Source organism: Mytilus edulis, chromosome 9, assembly GCF_963676685.1.
Source record: "Mytilus edulis chromosome 9, xbMytEdul2.2, whole genome shotgun sequence".
In the NCBI taxonomy this organism is placed as follows: Eukaryota; Metazoa; Mollusca; class Bivalvia; order Mytilida; family Mytilidae; genus Mytilus; species Mytilus edulis.
Window position 1 is genome coordinate 3,774,740 of NC_092352.1, and position 18,339 is coordinate 3,793,078.

Genomic DNA, 18,339 nt, shown 5'->3' on the forward strand with positions numbered 1-18,339 from the left:
AGGAATGTATTCAATTGGACGATTTAACAGCTGTTCTATATAAGGTATTTTGTGAAACATTCAGTTCAAACTTAGTACTATAAAAAAGAAGATGTGGTATGATGCCATTGAGACAACTGTTCACAAAATACCAAAATGACACAGACATTAACAACTATAGGTCACCGTACGGCCTTCAACAATGGGCAAAGCCCATACCGCAAAGTCAGCTATAAAAGGCCCCGATAAGACAATGTTTAACAATTCAAACGAGAAAACTAACGGCCTTATTTACATATAAATTTTTTTTTTTAACGAAAACCAAATATGTAACACATAAACAAACGACAACCACTGAATTACAGGCTCCTGACTTGGGACAGACACATACAAAAATAATGGGGCGGGGTTAAACATGTTAGCGGGATCCCAACCCTCCCCTAACCTGGGATAGTGGCATAACAGTATAACATAAGAACGAACTATAAAAATCAGTTGAAAAAGACTTTACTCATCAAATGGACAAAAATACAAGTGGACGTGGCCAGGTACTTATACATCCCGACACAAAAAGACACAATGAACAGATCTGAGAGTACTCGCAGTAATCTTACTGCAAATTTTCAGATCTAACATTGTTGGATATATATATATATATATATATATTATATTGTACACAGCCATGTATCACCATCATTGATTGTGATCCGATGGATACATCTGTTGTAGAGTTGTCACTGACTCAGACGTACTTATAAATATAATTATTCTCTGTGACTGTATATTACATTAATTTGTAGGATCCTTTATTATAGATAATTTAGCTGATCTGTAACTATAACATCTTCATGCCTTATATATCATGTACTGTAGTACGCCGCTAGATTAAAACTGACGTAGAAAGGTAACACACGGCAAGCGAAAGCTCTTTTTTTGAGAGCCCAGGTGGTCGTGTGGTCTAGCGGGACGGCTGCAGTGCAGGCGATTTGGTGTCACGATATCACAGTAGCATGGGTAAAGCAAATTTACAGATCTAACATTGTTGGGTTGATGTTTAGACGAGTTATATATATATTATAGTTTTTATATATATATAACTCGTCTTAACATTAACCCAACAATGTTAGATCTGTAAATTTGCTTTCGCAAATTTTTGGTTCTTCCCTCGCCGGGATTCGAACCCATGCTACTGTGATATCGTGACACCAAATCGCCTGCACTGCAGCCGTCCCGCTAGACCACACGACCACCTGGGCTCTCAAAAAAAGAGCTTTCCCTGGCCGTGTGTTACTTTTCCTTGTCAGTTTTAATCTAGCGGCGTACTACAGTACATGATATATAAGGCATGAAGATGTTATTGTTACAGATCAGCTAAATTATCTATAGTAAAGGATCCTACAAATAAATGTAATATACAGTCACAGAAAATAATTATATTTATAAGTACGTCTGAGTCTGAATAGTAGTCAACGATTTTCCCCACGAGGGCGCTGGATCGTTACGAGGAACGATACATGTACACAATAAATAAATTATATAAACGCCTAAAAAAGTGTACACAACAACTCCAAATACAAAAAAAGGTAACTATAAATATAATTATTTAGAAATATTTCGGATAACAGATATCCTTCGTCAGTCCTATTCTGATGTTAAATGAATCATCTTTAAGTCTTCTTAGATTAAACTTTTACTAAATCTTGAAATTTATACAATAAAAAAGTCAAACCGAACATCAGTTAAGACGTTTGCATCATTCTAAAAATTTGTTAAACATGACATAGGTTATATGGCTTATTACAACAGAGAGCTCACATATATGCTTTAAATACAAATACTTATGTGCGATTTGAACCAGCACAATTTTAAAACTTTATCGGGAACGACAATTATGATGGTATAACATGTATAAGCATGAAAACGTCTGTAAAATTATCAAATAGACAGCACTGAACGATCTAAATTTTAAATCAATTTGAAATTGACAGAGTAAAGTAGCTACAATAGAGTCTGAATATTTAAACATCGCGAACAAACGGCCGTTAAAATGTAATTATAATGTTTGACTAAGTATAACTAGAAGAACGTGGCTTGGTACTTATACATCCCTCAAAAAATTAAGCAATTTAAATCGGTATCTTCAACAAATTTTATTTAATAAATGAAAAAGGTTAAGAAAAAGCAACAGAGACTGTAATAAGTAATATAACCTAAATGTGAAGCACTACACGGAGTCGAACTACATCTTTTCATTTATCCCATTTGGTGCCAAAGTTATTAATTTTCTTATCCAAAATCTTTCCCGAGCAAGTCTATCCTCCTTAGACCAAGTAGAGTTGTGGTCAATGATTTTAATGGTCAGTTGATTGAGATCTGCCTTAGTGTGGCCAGGGAATCTCAAATGTCGACTGAGAGGGAGGTCTGGCTTGCATTGGTAGTCGCTACGATGGCCTTTCATACGTTTGTGAAACGGCTGTTCTGACTCGCCATATGGAACTGTTAACTTTTTACTTATTTTACTATTTTATTTAATGAATATATAGGGTTAAAGAACATCAGCTGTTCGACCTGTTAGTCAAATGCGTTTTGTTTAATAATACTTTTTTCCTTTTTTGGTCTTTTGGAAAATGTTGTTTGTGCTGTATTTAGACCCTTCTACAACGAAATTTGTTTTACATGCACACGTATAAAAATTGCGGTTTTTATCTAACGCAATCATAGGTTTGAACGTAGTTTTCAATTTAGACTTGTTTATAGTTTTTCGTTTGGGCTTGTATCATATTTTCCCTCCGGTTTATATGATCCGTTCATCCTATTGACTCTTAAAATTCAAGAGTCTATCTAAAATGAGGGTAAACTATATATGGCCTTCCAAATACCGTTTCGATCCCTAACATCACTAAAGAGACATTTATTGTCGAAATCCGTATCTGGTGTACAAAAAAAATATTGACACCTTTTGTTTGTGGCACAACATCTTGGCCACTAGTTATTTGTTTTCTGTTTAGTATTAAAGTTATATTAAGATCCATTTTGTTACATCTTGTGATCAATTGTATTTGGAAATCGCCAATGGCAATCAGCAGGGTTATAGAACATCAGTTGTTTGACCTGTTAGTCAAATGCGTTTTGTTTAAATATACGTTTTCACTTTTTTGGTCTTTTGGAAAATGTTGTTTTTGCTGTATTTAGACCCTTCTACAACGAAATTTGTTTTACATGCACACGTATAAAAATTGCAGTTTTTATCCAACGCAATCATAGGTTTGAACGTAGTTTTCAATTTATACTTGTTTATAAACAAAAAATTTGCTTTCAGATCTAACATTGTTGGGTTGATGTTTAGACGAGTTATATATATACATATATTAAGAACACAAAGAATATAATAGATATTCCAAATTTCTATGGGAAGTATATATACGTTCGTTGACTAGTATAACATTGATTCAATCCTACTCATCGGTGGTCGACATTATCGAAACTTATGAAATAAAAATGTTTATGTATCCGAAACAACGATACTAAATATTTCTATAAGAAAATAATAGAATATAGGATCCTACAAATTAAGGTAAGATACAGTTACAAACATAATTTTATTTATAAGTAAGTCTGAACCAGTGTCAACTCTACAACATATTTATCCATCGGATCACCAGCAGTGATGTTGATTCATGACTGTGTACATTCTGTATATACAACTCGTCTAAACATCAACCCAACAATGTTAGATCTGTAATAAAATTGAGAAAGGAAATGGTGAATATGTCAAAGCGACAACCACCCGACCATAGAGCAAACAACAGCCGAAGGCAACCAATGGGTCTTCAATGTAGCGAGAATTCCCGCACCCGTAGGTGTCCCTCAGCTGGCCCCTAAAATATGCATAATAGTACAGTGATAATGGACGTCATACTAAACTCCGAATTATACACAAGAAACTAAAATTTTAAAATCATACAAGACTAACAAAGGCCAGAGGCTCCTGACTTGGGACAGGCGCAAAATTGCGGCGGGGTTAAACATGTTTATGAGATCTCAACCCTCCCCCTATACCTCTAGCCAATGTAGAAAAGTAAAAGAATAACAATACGCACATTAAAATTCAGTTCAAGAGAAGTCCGAGTCTGATGTCAAAAGATGTAACAAAAGAAAATAAATAAAATGACAATAATACATAAATAACAACAGACTACTAGCAGTTAACTGACATGTCAGCTCCAGACCTCAATTAAACTGATTGAAAGATTATGTCTTCATCATATGAAAATCAGGTACAATCCCTCCCGTTAGGGGTTTAGTATCATACTATCATAAAATATATGAGAAGAACATAACCCGTGTCATGCCAACAACTGTTTTTTTAGAAATAAATGTGTTTAGTTCCGATGCAAAGACCCTATCAGTGAATCAATGTTAAAGCCAAAATATGCAATCTTTAATGACCTGACAACAATATCGTAACTATATCCCCTTTTAATAAGTCTATTTAAAGGTTTTGTTAGTTTCTGAGGAGAATACTGACATTTTTGTGCTTTATAAAGAATATTTCCATAAAATTTTGGATGTGAAATACCTGAACGTATAAGATGTCTGCATGTTGAGTTATATTTACGAATTATTTCCTTATACCGGTGATAAAATTTAGTAAATGTTTTGACCAGTTTGTGATATCGAAAACCCTGGTGTAATAATTTTTCAGTAATACATAAATTTCTCTCGTTAAAATCTAATACATTGTTACATACACGAGCGAATCGTACAAGTTGAGATATATAAACACCATAAGATGGTGACAAGGGAACGTCACCATCTAAAAATGGATAATTAACAATAGGAAATGAAAAATCATCTCTTTTATCATAAATTTTTGTATTAAGCTTCCCGTTTATGATATAGATATCAAGATCGAGGAAAGGGCAGTGGTCATTGTTATCATTAGCTTTATTTAAAGTAAGTTCTACAGGATAAATTTCTTTAGTATACATACTGAAGTCGTCATTATTTAGAGCCAATATATCATCCAAATATCTAAAAGTATTGTTAAATTTTTGTATCAAATTTGTTTTCGCAATTTTTTTTTTTTGTTCTTTCCTCGCCGGGATTCGAACCCATAATACTGAGATATCGTGACACCAAATCGCCTGCATTGTAACCGGCGCGCTAGACCGCACAACTACCTGAGCTTCATAAAAACAATGAAGCTTTCGGTGGCTGGGTGTTACCTTTCCACGTCAGTTTTAATCTAGCGTCGTACTACAGTACATGATATATATGGCATGAAGATGTTATTTTTACAGATCAGCTAAATTATCTACAGTAAAGGATCCTACAAATTAATGTAAGATACAGGCACAAAAATAATCATATTTATAAGTACGTCAGAACCAGTGACAACTCTACAACAGATGTATCAATCGGATCACCAGCAGTGATGGTTATACATGGCTGTGTACATTTTGTATATACAACTCGTCTCAACATCAACCCAACATTGTTATATCTGTAAATTTGCTTTCGCATATTTTGTGTTTTTCCCTTGCCGGGATTCGAACCCATGCTACTGAGATATTGTGACACTAAATCGCCTGCACTATAACTGGCGTGCTAGACCACACGACTACCTGAGCTTCATAAAAAATAAAGCTTTTGGTGGCCGGATGTTACCTTGAAACGTCAGTTTTAATCTAGCGTCGTACTACAGTACATGATATATGAGGAATGAAGATGTTATGTTTACAGATCAGCTAAATTATCTACAGTAAAGGATCCTACAAATTAATGTAAGATATAGTCACAGAAATAATTCAATGTATAAGTACGTCTGAACCAGTGACAACTCTACAACAGATTTATCCATCGGATCACCAGCAGTGATGGTGATACATTGGTGTTAAGAATTGCACTTAAGGTGTTCCCGCTACCGCTCTCCATGTACACGACGTCACCGTTGTTGTGACGTTAGCTTTACAGAGTTCATTACATGTATCATTGCAAGCAGACGTTCTTATTTACTAAGCCTTAATTTGAGTCCGATACAATCACTCTACGATATTGGTACCGAGACCAGGATGAATCTGAAGCTACGTTCGATACAAGCAGGACATAGAAGTGCAGTTTCCAGACTGATAAAGAAATTTGAAGACGTTCAACAGGAAGAAGATGGAACCGTGCACACGGAGGATTTGCCAAACATATTGGATAGTTTGAAACGGAAGCAAGAAATATTACGCAAGCTAGATGAGGACATAGTACAGGAACTGGACGACGGAGATATTGAAACAGAGATCGTTGAAGCAGATGAGTATGCATTTAACTTAGAAGGTAAAATTCGTCAAGTCAATAAATTTATCTTAGTCATACTCATACTCTTCATATACAGAACAACTCAAATTACCGTTTGTCAGATTTTCGCCCATTCTTTAGCTCAACTAGTGACTACAAAAAACTACCCAAGTTGAATCTCCCTACTTTCGATGGAGATATACTTCAATGACAGTCATTTTTGACTCATTTGAGACAGCCGTGCATACGAACCCATCCTTAAGCAACGTCCAAAAATTCAATTATTTGAAATCGTTACTTCACGATGAAGCTCTAAAATCAGTGACAGGTTTTGCGCACACTAATGCAAACTATGTAAAGGCAATTTCCTTTTTACAATAAAGATACGGTCAGCAACATAAAATTACACAGAGGTATATGCAGGAACTTATTGATATTACGTCGCCTAGGTACACACTTTTCAACCTCCGACATTTTTATGACAACATTGAAATTTACATAAGAGGTTTAGAATCACTAGGACAAACCGATCATACGGAGCGCTATTAGTGCCAATAATATTAAACAAACTACCAGGAGAAATTTGAAAAAACTTTGCAAGAGAATTTGGGTCCACAAACATTCGCTTTGGTAGACTTACAAAAAGGCATATTTTATGAAATAAATATCATGGAAGCCGGTAACTCAACAGACAGTCATGAAAATCCTACCGCTACTGCAGCATTTTTGACGAACACAAAACCGCGAAATCGACAATCAAGTCACAGCCAACAAAACAAGAATCACCAAAACTCTAACTTCAAATCCAAACAGTGCGATTATTGTCACGAATCACACGCCTCGGTAAATTGTACCAAATTAACTGAATATAAAGATCGCATGTCAATATTAAAAAGAGACCGCCTATGCTTCAACTGTGTAGGACATCATAACTTGGATGATTGTAAGTCAAATAAAACATGCAGAAAATTTCATAAGCGTTATCACACGAGTTTATGTAAGGATAATGCACAAATAGATAAAGAAGATAGTGTGAATGTAAGTACCATTCAACACAACGCGAAGGAAACGGACACAATTTTACATTCACAGGCAACCACGAATGTCATGCTCAAAACCGCAATAAATCCTGTAAGTTCAGGACTACAATCTTTAGAAGCCAACATTCTTTTTGATGAAGGTGCACAGAGGTCGTTCATCACAGAAGACTTAGCCGTTAAATTGCAGTTATCAATAATTGGCACAGAAAGTTTAAATTTATCCGGGTTCGGGCACACTGCAGAAAGTATGAAAATCAGACACTTAAAAACTGCAACTATTTATTTGCTCACAGACGAAAAACTGCCAATCAGAGTATTGATCGTACCGGAAATCGCCGCACCACTCCAAACTTACATCCGCAAAGCTGCTAATTTGTCATATTTATCCGAGATCAAACTCGCATATCCAGTTACCGCGAACGACATTTTCCAAGTCTCAGTACTCGTAGGAGCCGACTACTATTGGTCAACTATAGAAAACCATATCATTAGAGGTGAGGGACCTACTGCCGTGAAATCAAAAATATGTTATTTACTGTCAGGACCACTTCACGGTACACCAAGTTACAATGACCAGCCAACATCTATGATGAATGTAATGACATCAAGACAGACAAAAGAATGCGACTTGGAGAAGTTTTGGAAGTTAGAAACACTTGGAATTGAGCAATAGGTGAGAAGGAAACAGGGAACAAGAAATTAAGAGAAGTATATGGTAAGACATGTATCAGTTTCCATGACAACAGATATTTTTCTACATACCTTGGAAAGAAGAGCATCCACCATTACCAATGAACAAAGAGATAGCCCATCGCAAAATAGAAAACGTAATTAAACGACCGAAGAAGAAACCGCATTTATTACAGAAATACGGAGAAACAATAGGTAAACAAGAAAGAAGAGGATTTATAGAGAAGACACAGTGACTAGTAATACAGTGAACTACATACCGCATCATGCCGTCAAAAAAGAATCGTCGACTACACCTATTAGGATAGTGTTTGACTGTAGCTGTAGAGCAAGACAAGAAAATCCTAGCTTAAACGACTGTTTAATGGATACACCACCTGATCTAAACGAGTTAACAGGTATTTTACTTAGATTTCGACTAAATCAATGGGCAGTTTCATCAGATATTGAAAAGGCGTTTTTGAATGTTGGATTAGAAGAGAAAGACCGTGATGTAACTAGATTTTTTTGGTTTTCCAGTCATACAGACTCTACAAGTCCGCTCTCAGTTTACCGATTCAAATCCGTTTTATTTGGAGCTACCTGTTCTCCATTTATTTTAAATGCCGTTGTCCAAAAGCACATAAGTGAAAATACATGTGAATGGACTGATGCTATACAGAAGGATCTATACGTTGACAACATAATTTCAAGTTTTCCAACCGAGAGCTAATTACTAGAATATTTTGACACATCCCGTACCTTATTTGCAAAAGCGGGATTTAATTTACGCTCTTGGGCATCAACCAACAAGACTTTACAAGATCGTGCAACGTCAGAAAATGTACTTGATAATGACAAACTTATCAAAGTATTAGGACTTAGATGGAAGACAGACAGGGACACGCTTACTTTCGCAAAACAGGAATACGTCGAAATGGAGGATCATTTGATTACAAAGCGTGAAATTTTCAGACAATCTTCAAAAATTTACGACCCTCTAGGAATTATAAGTCCGATAACAGTTAGGAGTAAAATGTTCATGCAGACCCTATGGGAGAAAAAACAGGATTGGGATGAACCGTTATCGCCAGACACTATAATTGAATGGAAAGAAATACAACGAGACACACATGAATGTATAGAGACTGAAATTTCAAGACCGTATTTCAAAGAAAGTATATTTCGGAAGATATTTCACTACACATATTCACAGATGCAAGTTTAAAGGCATATGGAGCATGTGGTATGTAGTTTGCGGGAACCAGTCTACGCTGATTATGTCTAGAAACAGAGGTACCCCATTGAAAAACATGACAATTCTGAACCTTGAGCTCATGGCAGCAGTGATAGGGAGTAGATTACTGAAACATTTGAAGTCATATATTAGCTTTTCACAGGTAATACTTTGGAGTGACAGTCAAATTACACTGAGTTGGTTAATGACTAAAAAACAAGTACCGATTTTCGTCAAAAACAGGGTTGCGGAAATAAATCAGCTTACGCATGGATTTTCCTGGAGATACTGTCCGACTGATTCAAACCCCTTACTTTCAAGAGGAATGACAGCTGTAAGGTTTAAAAATTGTGATCTATGGATGAAAGGCCCCGGATGGATTGTTGATACTACAAAATGGCCTCAGTTATAAAAAGAAGCTCTAATATTTACAACTCTAACCAAAGCTAACTTATCAACAAACACAAACGATACAGCGACAAGTTGGAATAAATAAAATCATGGATATAGATAGGTATGGAGCGTACCAGAAACTTCTACGTGTGACAGCGTTTGTATACAGATTTATTTACAACTGTAAAAATGAGAAAAAACGTAGTGGAAATTTAAATGTAAAAGAAATTCAGATAGCATCCGTTGCTTGGATACAGGATTCACAGCTTCGAAATAATCCGGATGTGTTTCACAGTTTACAACAGAAAACGTCAAAACCTGGACGAGAAAAGGTTAATACGTTGTGGCGGACGTTTTAACAACGCACCTATTGCCGCTTCAGCCAAGTTACCGATATTATTGCCAAATAAGGATACATTATCAACTCTAATTATGATGGATGCCCACAATAGACTACTTCACTCTGGATTAGAAAGTACTGTCACTTCTTTACGACAGTTGTACTTGATTCCAGCAATCCGACAATATGTGCAAACAATTATTCACAAATGTGTTACTTGCCGAAAAGTTGCAGGAAGACCTATACTACTCCGGACCCACCGCTTCTACCAGCAGACAGACCAAGAGATTCACCGCCGTTTGCTGTAACAGGCGTTGAGTTTACCGGTGCATTGAGCATCAAAACTAAAAATGGAGTTTGAGGAAAAGCGTACATTTGCCTATTTACTTGTGCGAATACAAGGGCCGTACACCTAAAGATTGTAGAAGATCTTACAGAAGAGACATTTATTTTAGCGTTTCGCCGATTTACTAGCAGGAAGTCGTTACCAAAAATCATGATATCAGATAATGGTACAACCTATGTAGCTTCGGCAAAGAAAACAGAGTTTCTGACCAAGTCACCGTTATTAAACGAACAATTGAATTCGTATGGAACAGTATGGAAGTTTATACCGAAACGTGCACCATGGTACGGTGGTTGGTGGGAAAGATTAATAGGTTTGACAAAAAACTGTATTAAAAAAGTTTTAGGAAAGGCATTTGTGAGTTTATGTGTACTTGAAACTATCGTCACAGAAGTGGAAGCTATTCTTAATGATCGTCCGTTAACGTACCTATCATCTGATCCATCGGATAATGAACCATTGACACCCTCACATTTACTCTACGGAAGAAGAATTACGATTTTACCGTACACCGGAACTTTAGATGGAAACATTGAAAATTCAAAAAACTTAACACACGCATCAGCTAATAAATTGTTACAGATTCAAAATCATATCATTGACAATTTCTGGACAAGGTGGAAACGTGAATACCTTACATCACTTAGAGAACAATATCAAACTAAAGAAGTGGACAAACAGAACATTAATATTGGAGAGGTAGTTCTAATACATGATGTAACTTCAAGAACAACTTGGAATGTAGGGATCATCGACAAATTGATTCAAGGACGAGATGGGTTTAGCAGATAGATCAGCTATTTTACGGACTAAAAATGGTCAAACGACTAGACCTATTAGCAAGCTATATCCTCTAGAACAAACATCTAACGAATACACAGGACCGTGTGATGAAATACTACTCGCCAGACGAGCGAAGACCGATGCAAAGGAAAAGATAAAGATGTGGACCAAACGAGACTATCGTATAATTTTATGGACTGTTAACTGTTCGTGCTTTATTACAGAAATAATTTTATTTTATTCGTGCCCATGATCAAAGACAGTTAAAGCTATTCAAAGTTTTCAGAGACAGTAATTCAAAGTGAAATTTTCATAATTTATTTTTATTTTCATTTTATTGTAATTAAATTCATTTGCGGGCCCCCAGAATGTAAAGAATTGCACAGGAGGTGTACCCGCTATCGTTCTCTAAGTACACGACGTCACCGTTGTTGTGACGTTAGCTTTTCAGAGTTCAATACATGTATCATTCCAAGCAGACGTTCTTATTTACTAAGCCTTAATTTGTGTCCGATACAATCACTCTACGATAATTGGTGTGTTCATTTTGTATATACAACTTGTCTAAACATCAACCAAACAATGTAAGATCTGTAAATTTGCTTTCGCAAATGTTTTGTTCTTCCCTCGCCGGGATTCGAACCCATGCTACTGAGATATCGTGACACCAAATCGTCTTCACTGTAACCAGCACTCTAGACCACACGACCACCTGAGCTTCATAAAAAAATTAAGCTGTCGGTGGCTGGATGTTACCTTTCATTGTCAGTTTCAATTTAGCGTCGTTTTACAGTACATGATATATGAGGAATGAAGATTTTATTTTTACAGATCAGCTTAATTTTCTACAGTTAAGGATCCTACAAATCAATGGAAGATACAGTCACAGAAATAATGATATTTATAAGTACGTCTGAACCAGTGACAACTCTACAACAGATTTATCCAACGGATCACCAGCAGTGATGGTGATACATGGTTGTGTATATTCTGTATATACAACTCGTCTAAACACTAACCCAACAATGTTAGATCTGTAAATTTGCTTTCGCAATTTTTTTGTTTTTCCCTCGCCGGGATTCGAACCCATGTTACTGAGATATCGTGACACCAAATCGTTTGCACTGTAACCAGCGCGCTAGACTACAGACTAAATTTTAAATTCAGGGAAATGTTATGGCCTTCCAATACCGTTTCGATTTGTAATATTTCCGACAAGACATTAATTGTCGAAATCCGGATATGGTATACCAATTTTTGCAACCAATGTTTGCGGTATATAATCTTATCTGCAAGTTTATTGTTTTGTGTTTGGCATTAAATTAGTAATTTTAAACGTCCATTTTGTAATCATAAGTCAATACGTTGTTTTCAATTTAGACCTTTAGACAGAACTTATTTCAGCAAAGATCAAGATTAATAATAATCAAGAAGTTTTTCAGATTGTTTTGGAATCAACAAATAGGAAATACCCTAGTAACAGGTTTACAGTATATATGAATATCATATTCACCGCTAGACAGAATCTTTGACATGCTAATGGACAATTATTTTGTCAACATGAAGATGAGCCGGCAATGTACCGTTGTTTATGTGATATAGATACAATGGATAAGCGTTGATTCTTGAAAAAGAAACCATGAGCCCGCAGGGCGAATGGTTTGTTTTTCATGAATCAACGCTTATCCATTGTATTTATGACTTAAACTATTGTGATAATATCTATTCAAAATTAAAGCCTATTCTTAATTAGAAGGAATTGTAAGTGAGTTTAAATAACAATGTTATCGTGACAAACGATGCATAACAATAAATTATATAGTTAACACAATACAAATACATGTTGAAAACACCACGTCTGCCCTTAAAGATTTTATCAGGAATCTGATCATTTTTGACAAATGAGACATATTCTATCTTATTTCTAATAAGATTGAGAATGAAAATGGGGAATATGTCAAAGCCGGGGACAACAACTTGACAAAAAACATATATATAGCATATATTTAAAGCATTCGTCAGAAATTGTTAACAAGAAGTCTTATTCTAGGCATATCACGATTTTCTAGCATAGGAATTTGCAAATAAACAGATGAAATCATACTATATTGATTTATAAAACAAAAATGAGCACCTAGAATGTAAACATTTTCATTTCAAACATGTGGAATAGCTAACTATGATCCGATTAGAAACTCGCGTTTATTAAACAAAATATCCACAATAACTTAACAAGCAAGAAACAAAACAGGAAAACTAGAGAATAGAGGCAACAGCAAAAAAAATAATACAAGGATTCGAACCTAAACCGCCGAGTTCTAACTCATTAAGCATAACCATGAAACCTCGCGGCTACCAACTGATACACTACGATTGCCTATTATTGTATATTTAAATGTACAATCCATGTGTGTCCGTTGTACCGATGTTTATCAAATATTCATTTATATATATATGTTAGACAATTAAATCGTAACCAATTGGTAGCCGAAAGGTTTCGTCGATATGATCATGTTAGTGACACTTGGGAGAATTCATGGACTGGTTCTATTCCCAGTGCCGGCATATAAAAATTACAAAAATTAAAGGTAAGTTTTTGAAATAATTCCATTAGTGAACAGAAATCAGTAAATTGGCCAATTCAAATGAAATTAGACACACAAAGAACACAACTGAATATGATTTGGTGAGTCTATTTCAGCGACGGATTTAGGAAGCGTTGATTCTAGAAAAAGAATCCACGGTAAATGAATAGGTTGACGTCACCACAATGGTTTAAACGGAGTTGGCGAATCTTAAGTATCCAATACAAACTAGGTAAGTCCCCCGTTTTGATGTTCAATGCACCGTTCATTGATTGAACCCCAAGGGTGACTGTGTAATCGAAATATGGTTAAAAAGATATACTAGGGAACATACTATAATTAGTAAATTTGCGACGTTAGACACAATTTGATAATTGTTTCTGCAGAGATGTCTTATATATCAATCATCTTTCTTAACTGATTAATGGTAAAACTATTGTCTTATTAGGGTATCAAAAACGAATGTCTTATTAACGGTGGCAAAAACGTCCAAAAATTCCTACTTCCAAAATAGAGGGGAATGGACCTGACTATTCGGTAAGGGCTTTGCTCATTGATGAAGGCAGTACGGTGATCTATAGCTTTAATTTCTGTGTCTTTTGGTTTCTCGTGGAGAGTTTACTCATTGACAATCATACTACATTAAATTAACTACATCTTTTTGCAAAGATGGACCAAAATATTGAAGGAGTTTAAAAAAAATGCAAGGAAACTGATAGGCGCCAAAAAAATTGTACTTTAGTGAACACTATCGGAAACAAAATAAAGAAATAAGTTAACATGAATAATGTTTATAACTTTTTGTGATTTTACTCTTTTGTTTCGATGATTAAGTGTTTTGAAGTATATTTTCATAAATCTATGTATACATTTTATTATCCAGCTATCAAGCTAAGGTTGAAATTGATATTTTTTACGTTCAAACACAAATGAGTTGTAACCACTTGATTGGTCAATAACTCATGTTTTATATAAACGTTAGTAATCACTGTCAATTTAAATCATTAGTCTAATACAATTGTTTGAACCGAGACATAAATCAATTATTTAGGTGTATGGAAAATACCAGTCAGTCGGTAAGATTTTTTTTAAAGGGAGAGGCCTAGGTTTTCTCTCTAGTTTTATGATATGTTTACCGAAAAAAGTAATGTTTCCAACATATTAAAAGGAACTCCTTTTCTGCATGTTAATACATTTTTCCCTACAAATTAGAATTTTACGATATAATATTCTATAATATTTTTCACATGATTGTGCGTTAAACGTGTTTATCTGGAAATAACATTGCAACTTATAAGTGTAAATGATTGTTTCTGATTAAAACCTTCAAAGAATAATTAAGACATAAAATGTAATAAATAAAATAATTTGGCGACAACACACGATTACTATAAAATATTGTTTTAACACACTTAGTCTGCATTATTATTAATAAATAATGACCTAACACATTGTTTTATGCTTTGTTGCACCTTTTATTTAAACATGGTTTCGTCAAGGATATTTCTTTTAAAAGTATGACATATCGGTCTGAAAGAATATCATTCCATATATGTATATAATTGCTATTTCAAAATTTCATTCAAGAGTATATTTTCTTTGGGAAACATTCATATAAAGATCTGTTATATTGTCTTACCTCAACTTTTGCTTTTCTAAATGATTGTTATTGGTTGTTATGGTGTTGGCAAATACATGCGTAATCTATACTATTAAAAGAGAAGACCCTTATTTTGTGTGTCGATTCTCTTCTTTCCACAATAAATTAATCATCATGCCTCTGTGTCCTATATGTACAATGCAAAGTGGCATTTGTCATCTTCTTATGATTATTCAGTTTGGGTAATTTTCGGAGAAAAACGAAAATAAACGCGTTCGGATATTTTTTCGGTTATCGGACAGATTTTTAATGTCATAAGCAAGACTTCCGTTGTTTAGGACGTTTTTCAGGTGCTCGGGGACAGTACAATTATGTATGTTCATATGTTTGTTCATTGTAAACAGAAAACTCAAAAATAATCCAAATTAACAGGTAAAAACGGACTTTAGAAAAAAAAAGAATAGGGCTTAAAAAAAGTTCCAATCTCCAATCATAAAATCTTCTACAAAAATTAATTCTTCAGGTTGCATTTCTGTAAATATTGACAATGCAATTTCCCATAGGAACTCATTTTACGGCTAAAACTGTACCACTTTACTACGAAGTTTTGAAAACAATCTTATCCTAGAATTGAAAGTTCATATGCACCACCATTTTTTTCGAACGTCAAAATATAGGACTGTGCGGCATATTTTCAACGTGTATATGCCCTGAACTTCTCAGAGTTTAAACTAAGACTTTTTGTTTTAACTACCTCTACCTCGAATGAAAGGTTACCACAGATTTCAATGTAAACAATATGCACATGTATATTTACTGGTAACATTTCCATGTTATGTTTCTGAGAGATGGAACACAGAGAGCATAACTAGGAACCAGTTTGTAAACAAAATTAATTTTCTATGATTATTCAAGATCTCCCCAAAAGAGGCGTGTTTTGAGAAACAGCTGTATTTACAAAGTCCAACCTTCAATAGTTTACGTGATATAGATACAATGGATAAGCGTTGATTCTTGAAAAAGAAACCATGAGCCCGCAGGGCGAATGGTTTGTTTTTCATGAATCAACGCTTATCCATTGTATCTATAACTTAAACTATTGTGATAATATCTATTCAAAATTAAACCTATTCTTAATTAGAAGGAATTGAAAGTGAGTTTAAATAACAATGTTATCGTGACAAACGATGCATAACAATAAATTATATATTACAAATAAATGGTTAACACAATACAAATACATGTTGAAAACACCACGTCTGCCCTTAAAGATTTTATCAGGAATCTGATCATTTTTGACTAAATGAGACATATTCTATCTTATTTCTAATAAGATTGAGAATGAAAATGGGGAATATGTCAAAGCCGGGGACAACAACTTGACAAAAAACATATATATAGCATATATTTAAAGCATTCGTCAGAAATTTTTAACAAGAAGTCTTATTCTAGGCATATCACGATTTTCTAGCATTGGAATTTGCAAATAAACAGATGAAATCATACTAAATTGATTTATAAAACAAAAATGAGCACCTAGAATGTAAACATTTTCATTTCAAACATGTGGAATAGCTAACTATGATCCGATTAGAAACTCGCGTTTATTAAACAAAATATCCACAATAACTTAACAAGCAAGAAACAAAACAGGAAAACTAGAGAATAGAGGCAACAGCAAAAAAAATAATACAAGGATTCGAACCTAAACCGCCGAGTTCTAACTCATTAAGCATAACCATGAAACCTCGCGGCTACCAACTGATACACTACGATTGCCTATTATTGTATATTTAAATGTACAATCCATGTGTGTCCGTTGTACCGATGTTTATCAAATATTCATTTATATATATATGTTAGACAATTAAATCGTAACCAATTGGTAGCCGAAAGGTTTCGTCGATATGATCATGTTAGTGACACTTAGGAGAATTCATGGACTGGTTCGATTCCCAGTGCCGGCATATAAAAATTACAAAAATTAAAGGTAAGTTTTTGAAATAATTCCATTAGTGAACAGAAATCAGTAAATTGGCCAATTCAAATGAAATTAGACACACAAAGAACACAACTGAATATGATTTGGTGAGTCTATTTCAGCGACGGATTTAGGAAGCGTTGATTCTAGAAAAAGAATCCACGGTAAATGAATAGGTTGACGTCACCACAATGGTTTAAACGGAGTTGGCGAATCTTAAGTATCCAATACAAACTAGGTAAGTCCCCCGTTTTGATGTTCAATGCACCGTTCATTGATTGAACCCCAAGGGTGACTGTGTAATCGAAATATGGTTAAAAAGATATACTAGGGAACATACTATAATTAGTAAATTTGCGACGTTAGACACAATTTGATAATTGTTTCTGCAGAGATGTCTTATATATCAATCATCTTTCTTAACTGATTAATGGTAAAACTATTGTCTTATTAGGGTCCCAAAAACGAATGTCTTATTAACGGTGGCAAAAACGTCCAAAAATTCCTACTTCCAAAATAGAGGGGAATGGACCTGACTATTCGGTAAGGGCTTTGCTCATTGATGAAGGCAGTACGGTGATCTATAGCTTTAATTTCTGTGTCTTTTGGTTTCTCGTGGAGAGTTTACTCATTGGCAATCATACTACATTAAATTAACTACATCTTTTTGCAAAGATGGACCAAAATATTGAAGGAGTTTAAAAAAAATGCAAGGAAACTGATAGGCGCCAAAAAAAATTGTACTTTAGTGAACACTATCGGAAACAAAATAAAGAAATAAGTTAACATGAATAATGTTTATAACTTTTTGTGATTTTACTCTTTTGTTTCGATGATTAAGTGTTTTGAAGTATATTTTCATAAATCTATGTATACATTTTATTATCCAGCTATCAAGCTAAGGTTGAAATTGATATTTTTTACGTTCAAACACAAATGAGTTGTAACCACTTGATTGGTCAATAACTCATGTTTTATATAAACGTTAGTAATCACTGTCAATTTAAATCATTAGTCTAATACAATTGTTTGAACCGAGACATAAATCAATTATTTAGGTGTATGGAAAATACCAGTCAGTCGGTAAGATTTTTTTTA

The 18,339-nt window shown here is 34.5% G+C and overlaps 1 protein-coding gene across 1 annotated transcript; it reads left to right on the forward strand.

Moving 5' to 3' along the window:
• Nucleotides 1–10,442: 10,442 nt before the first annotated feature.
• On the forward strand, nucleotides 10,443–11,084 carry LOC139489394 (uncharacterized). The gene has a single exon (XM_071275708.1). It carries the CDS (start codon nucleotides 10,443–10,445, stop codon nucleotides 11,082–11,084), a length of 642 nt encoding a protein of 213 aa, XP_071131809.1.
• The last annotated feature ends 7,255 nt before the right edge of the window (nucleotides 11,085–18,339 follow it).

Bases quoted from the DNA above. Each gene is read 5' to 3' on its own strand.
- LOC139489394 (XM_071275708.1), top strand. From the start codon at position 10,443: ATGATATCAGATAATGGTACAACCTATGTAGCTTCGGCAAAGAAAACA.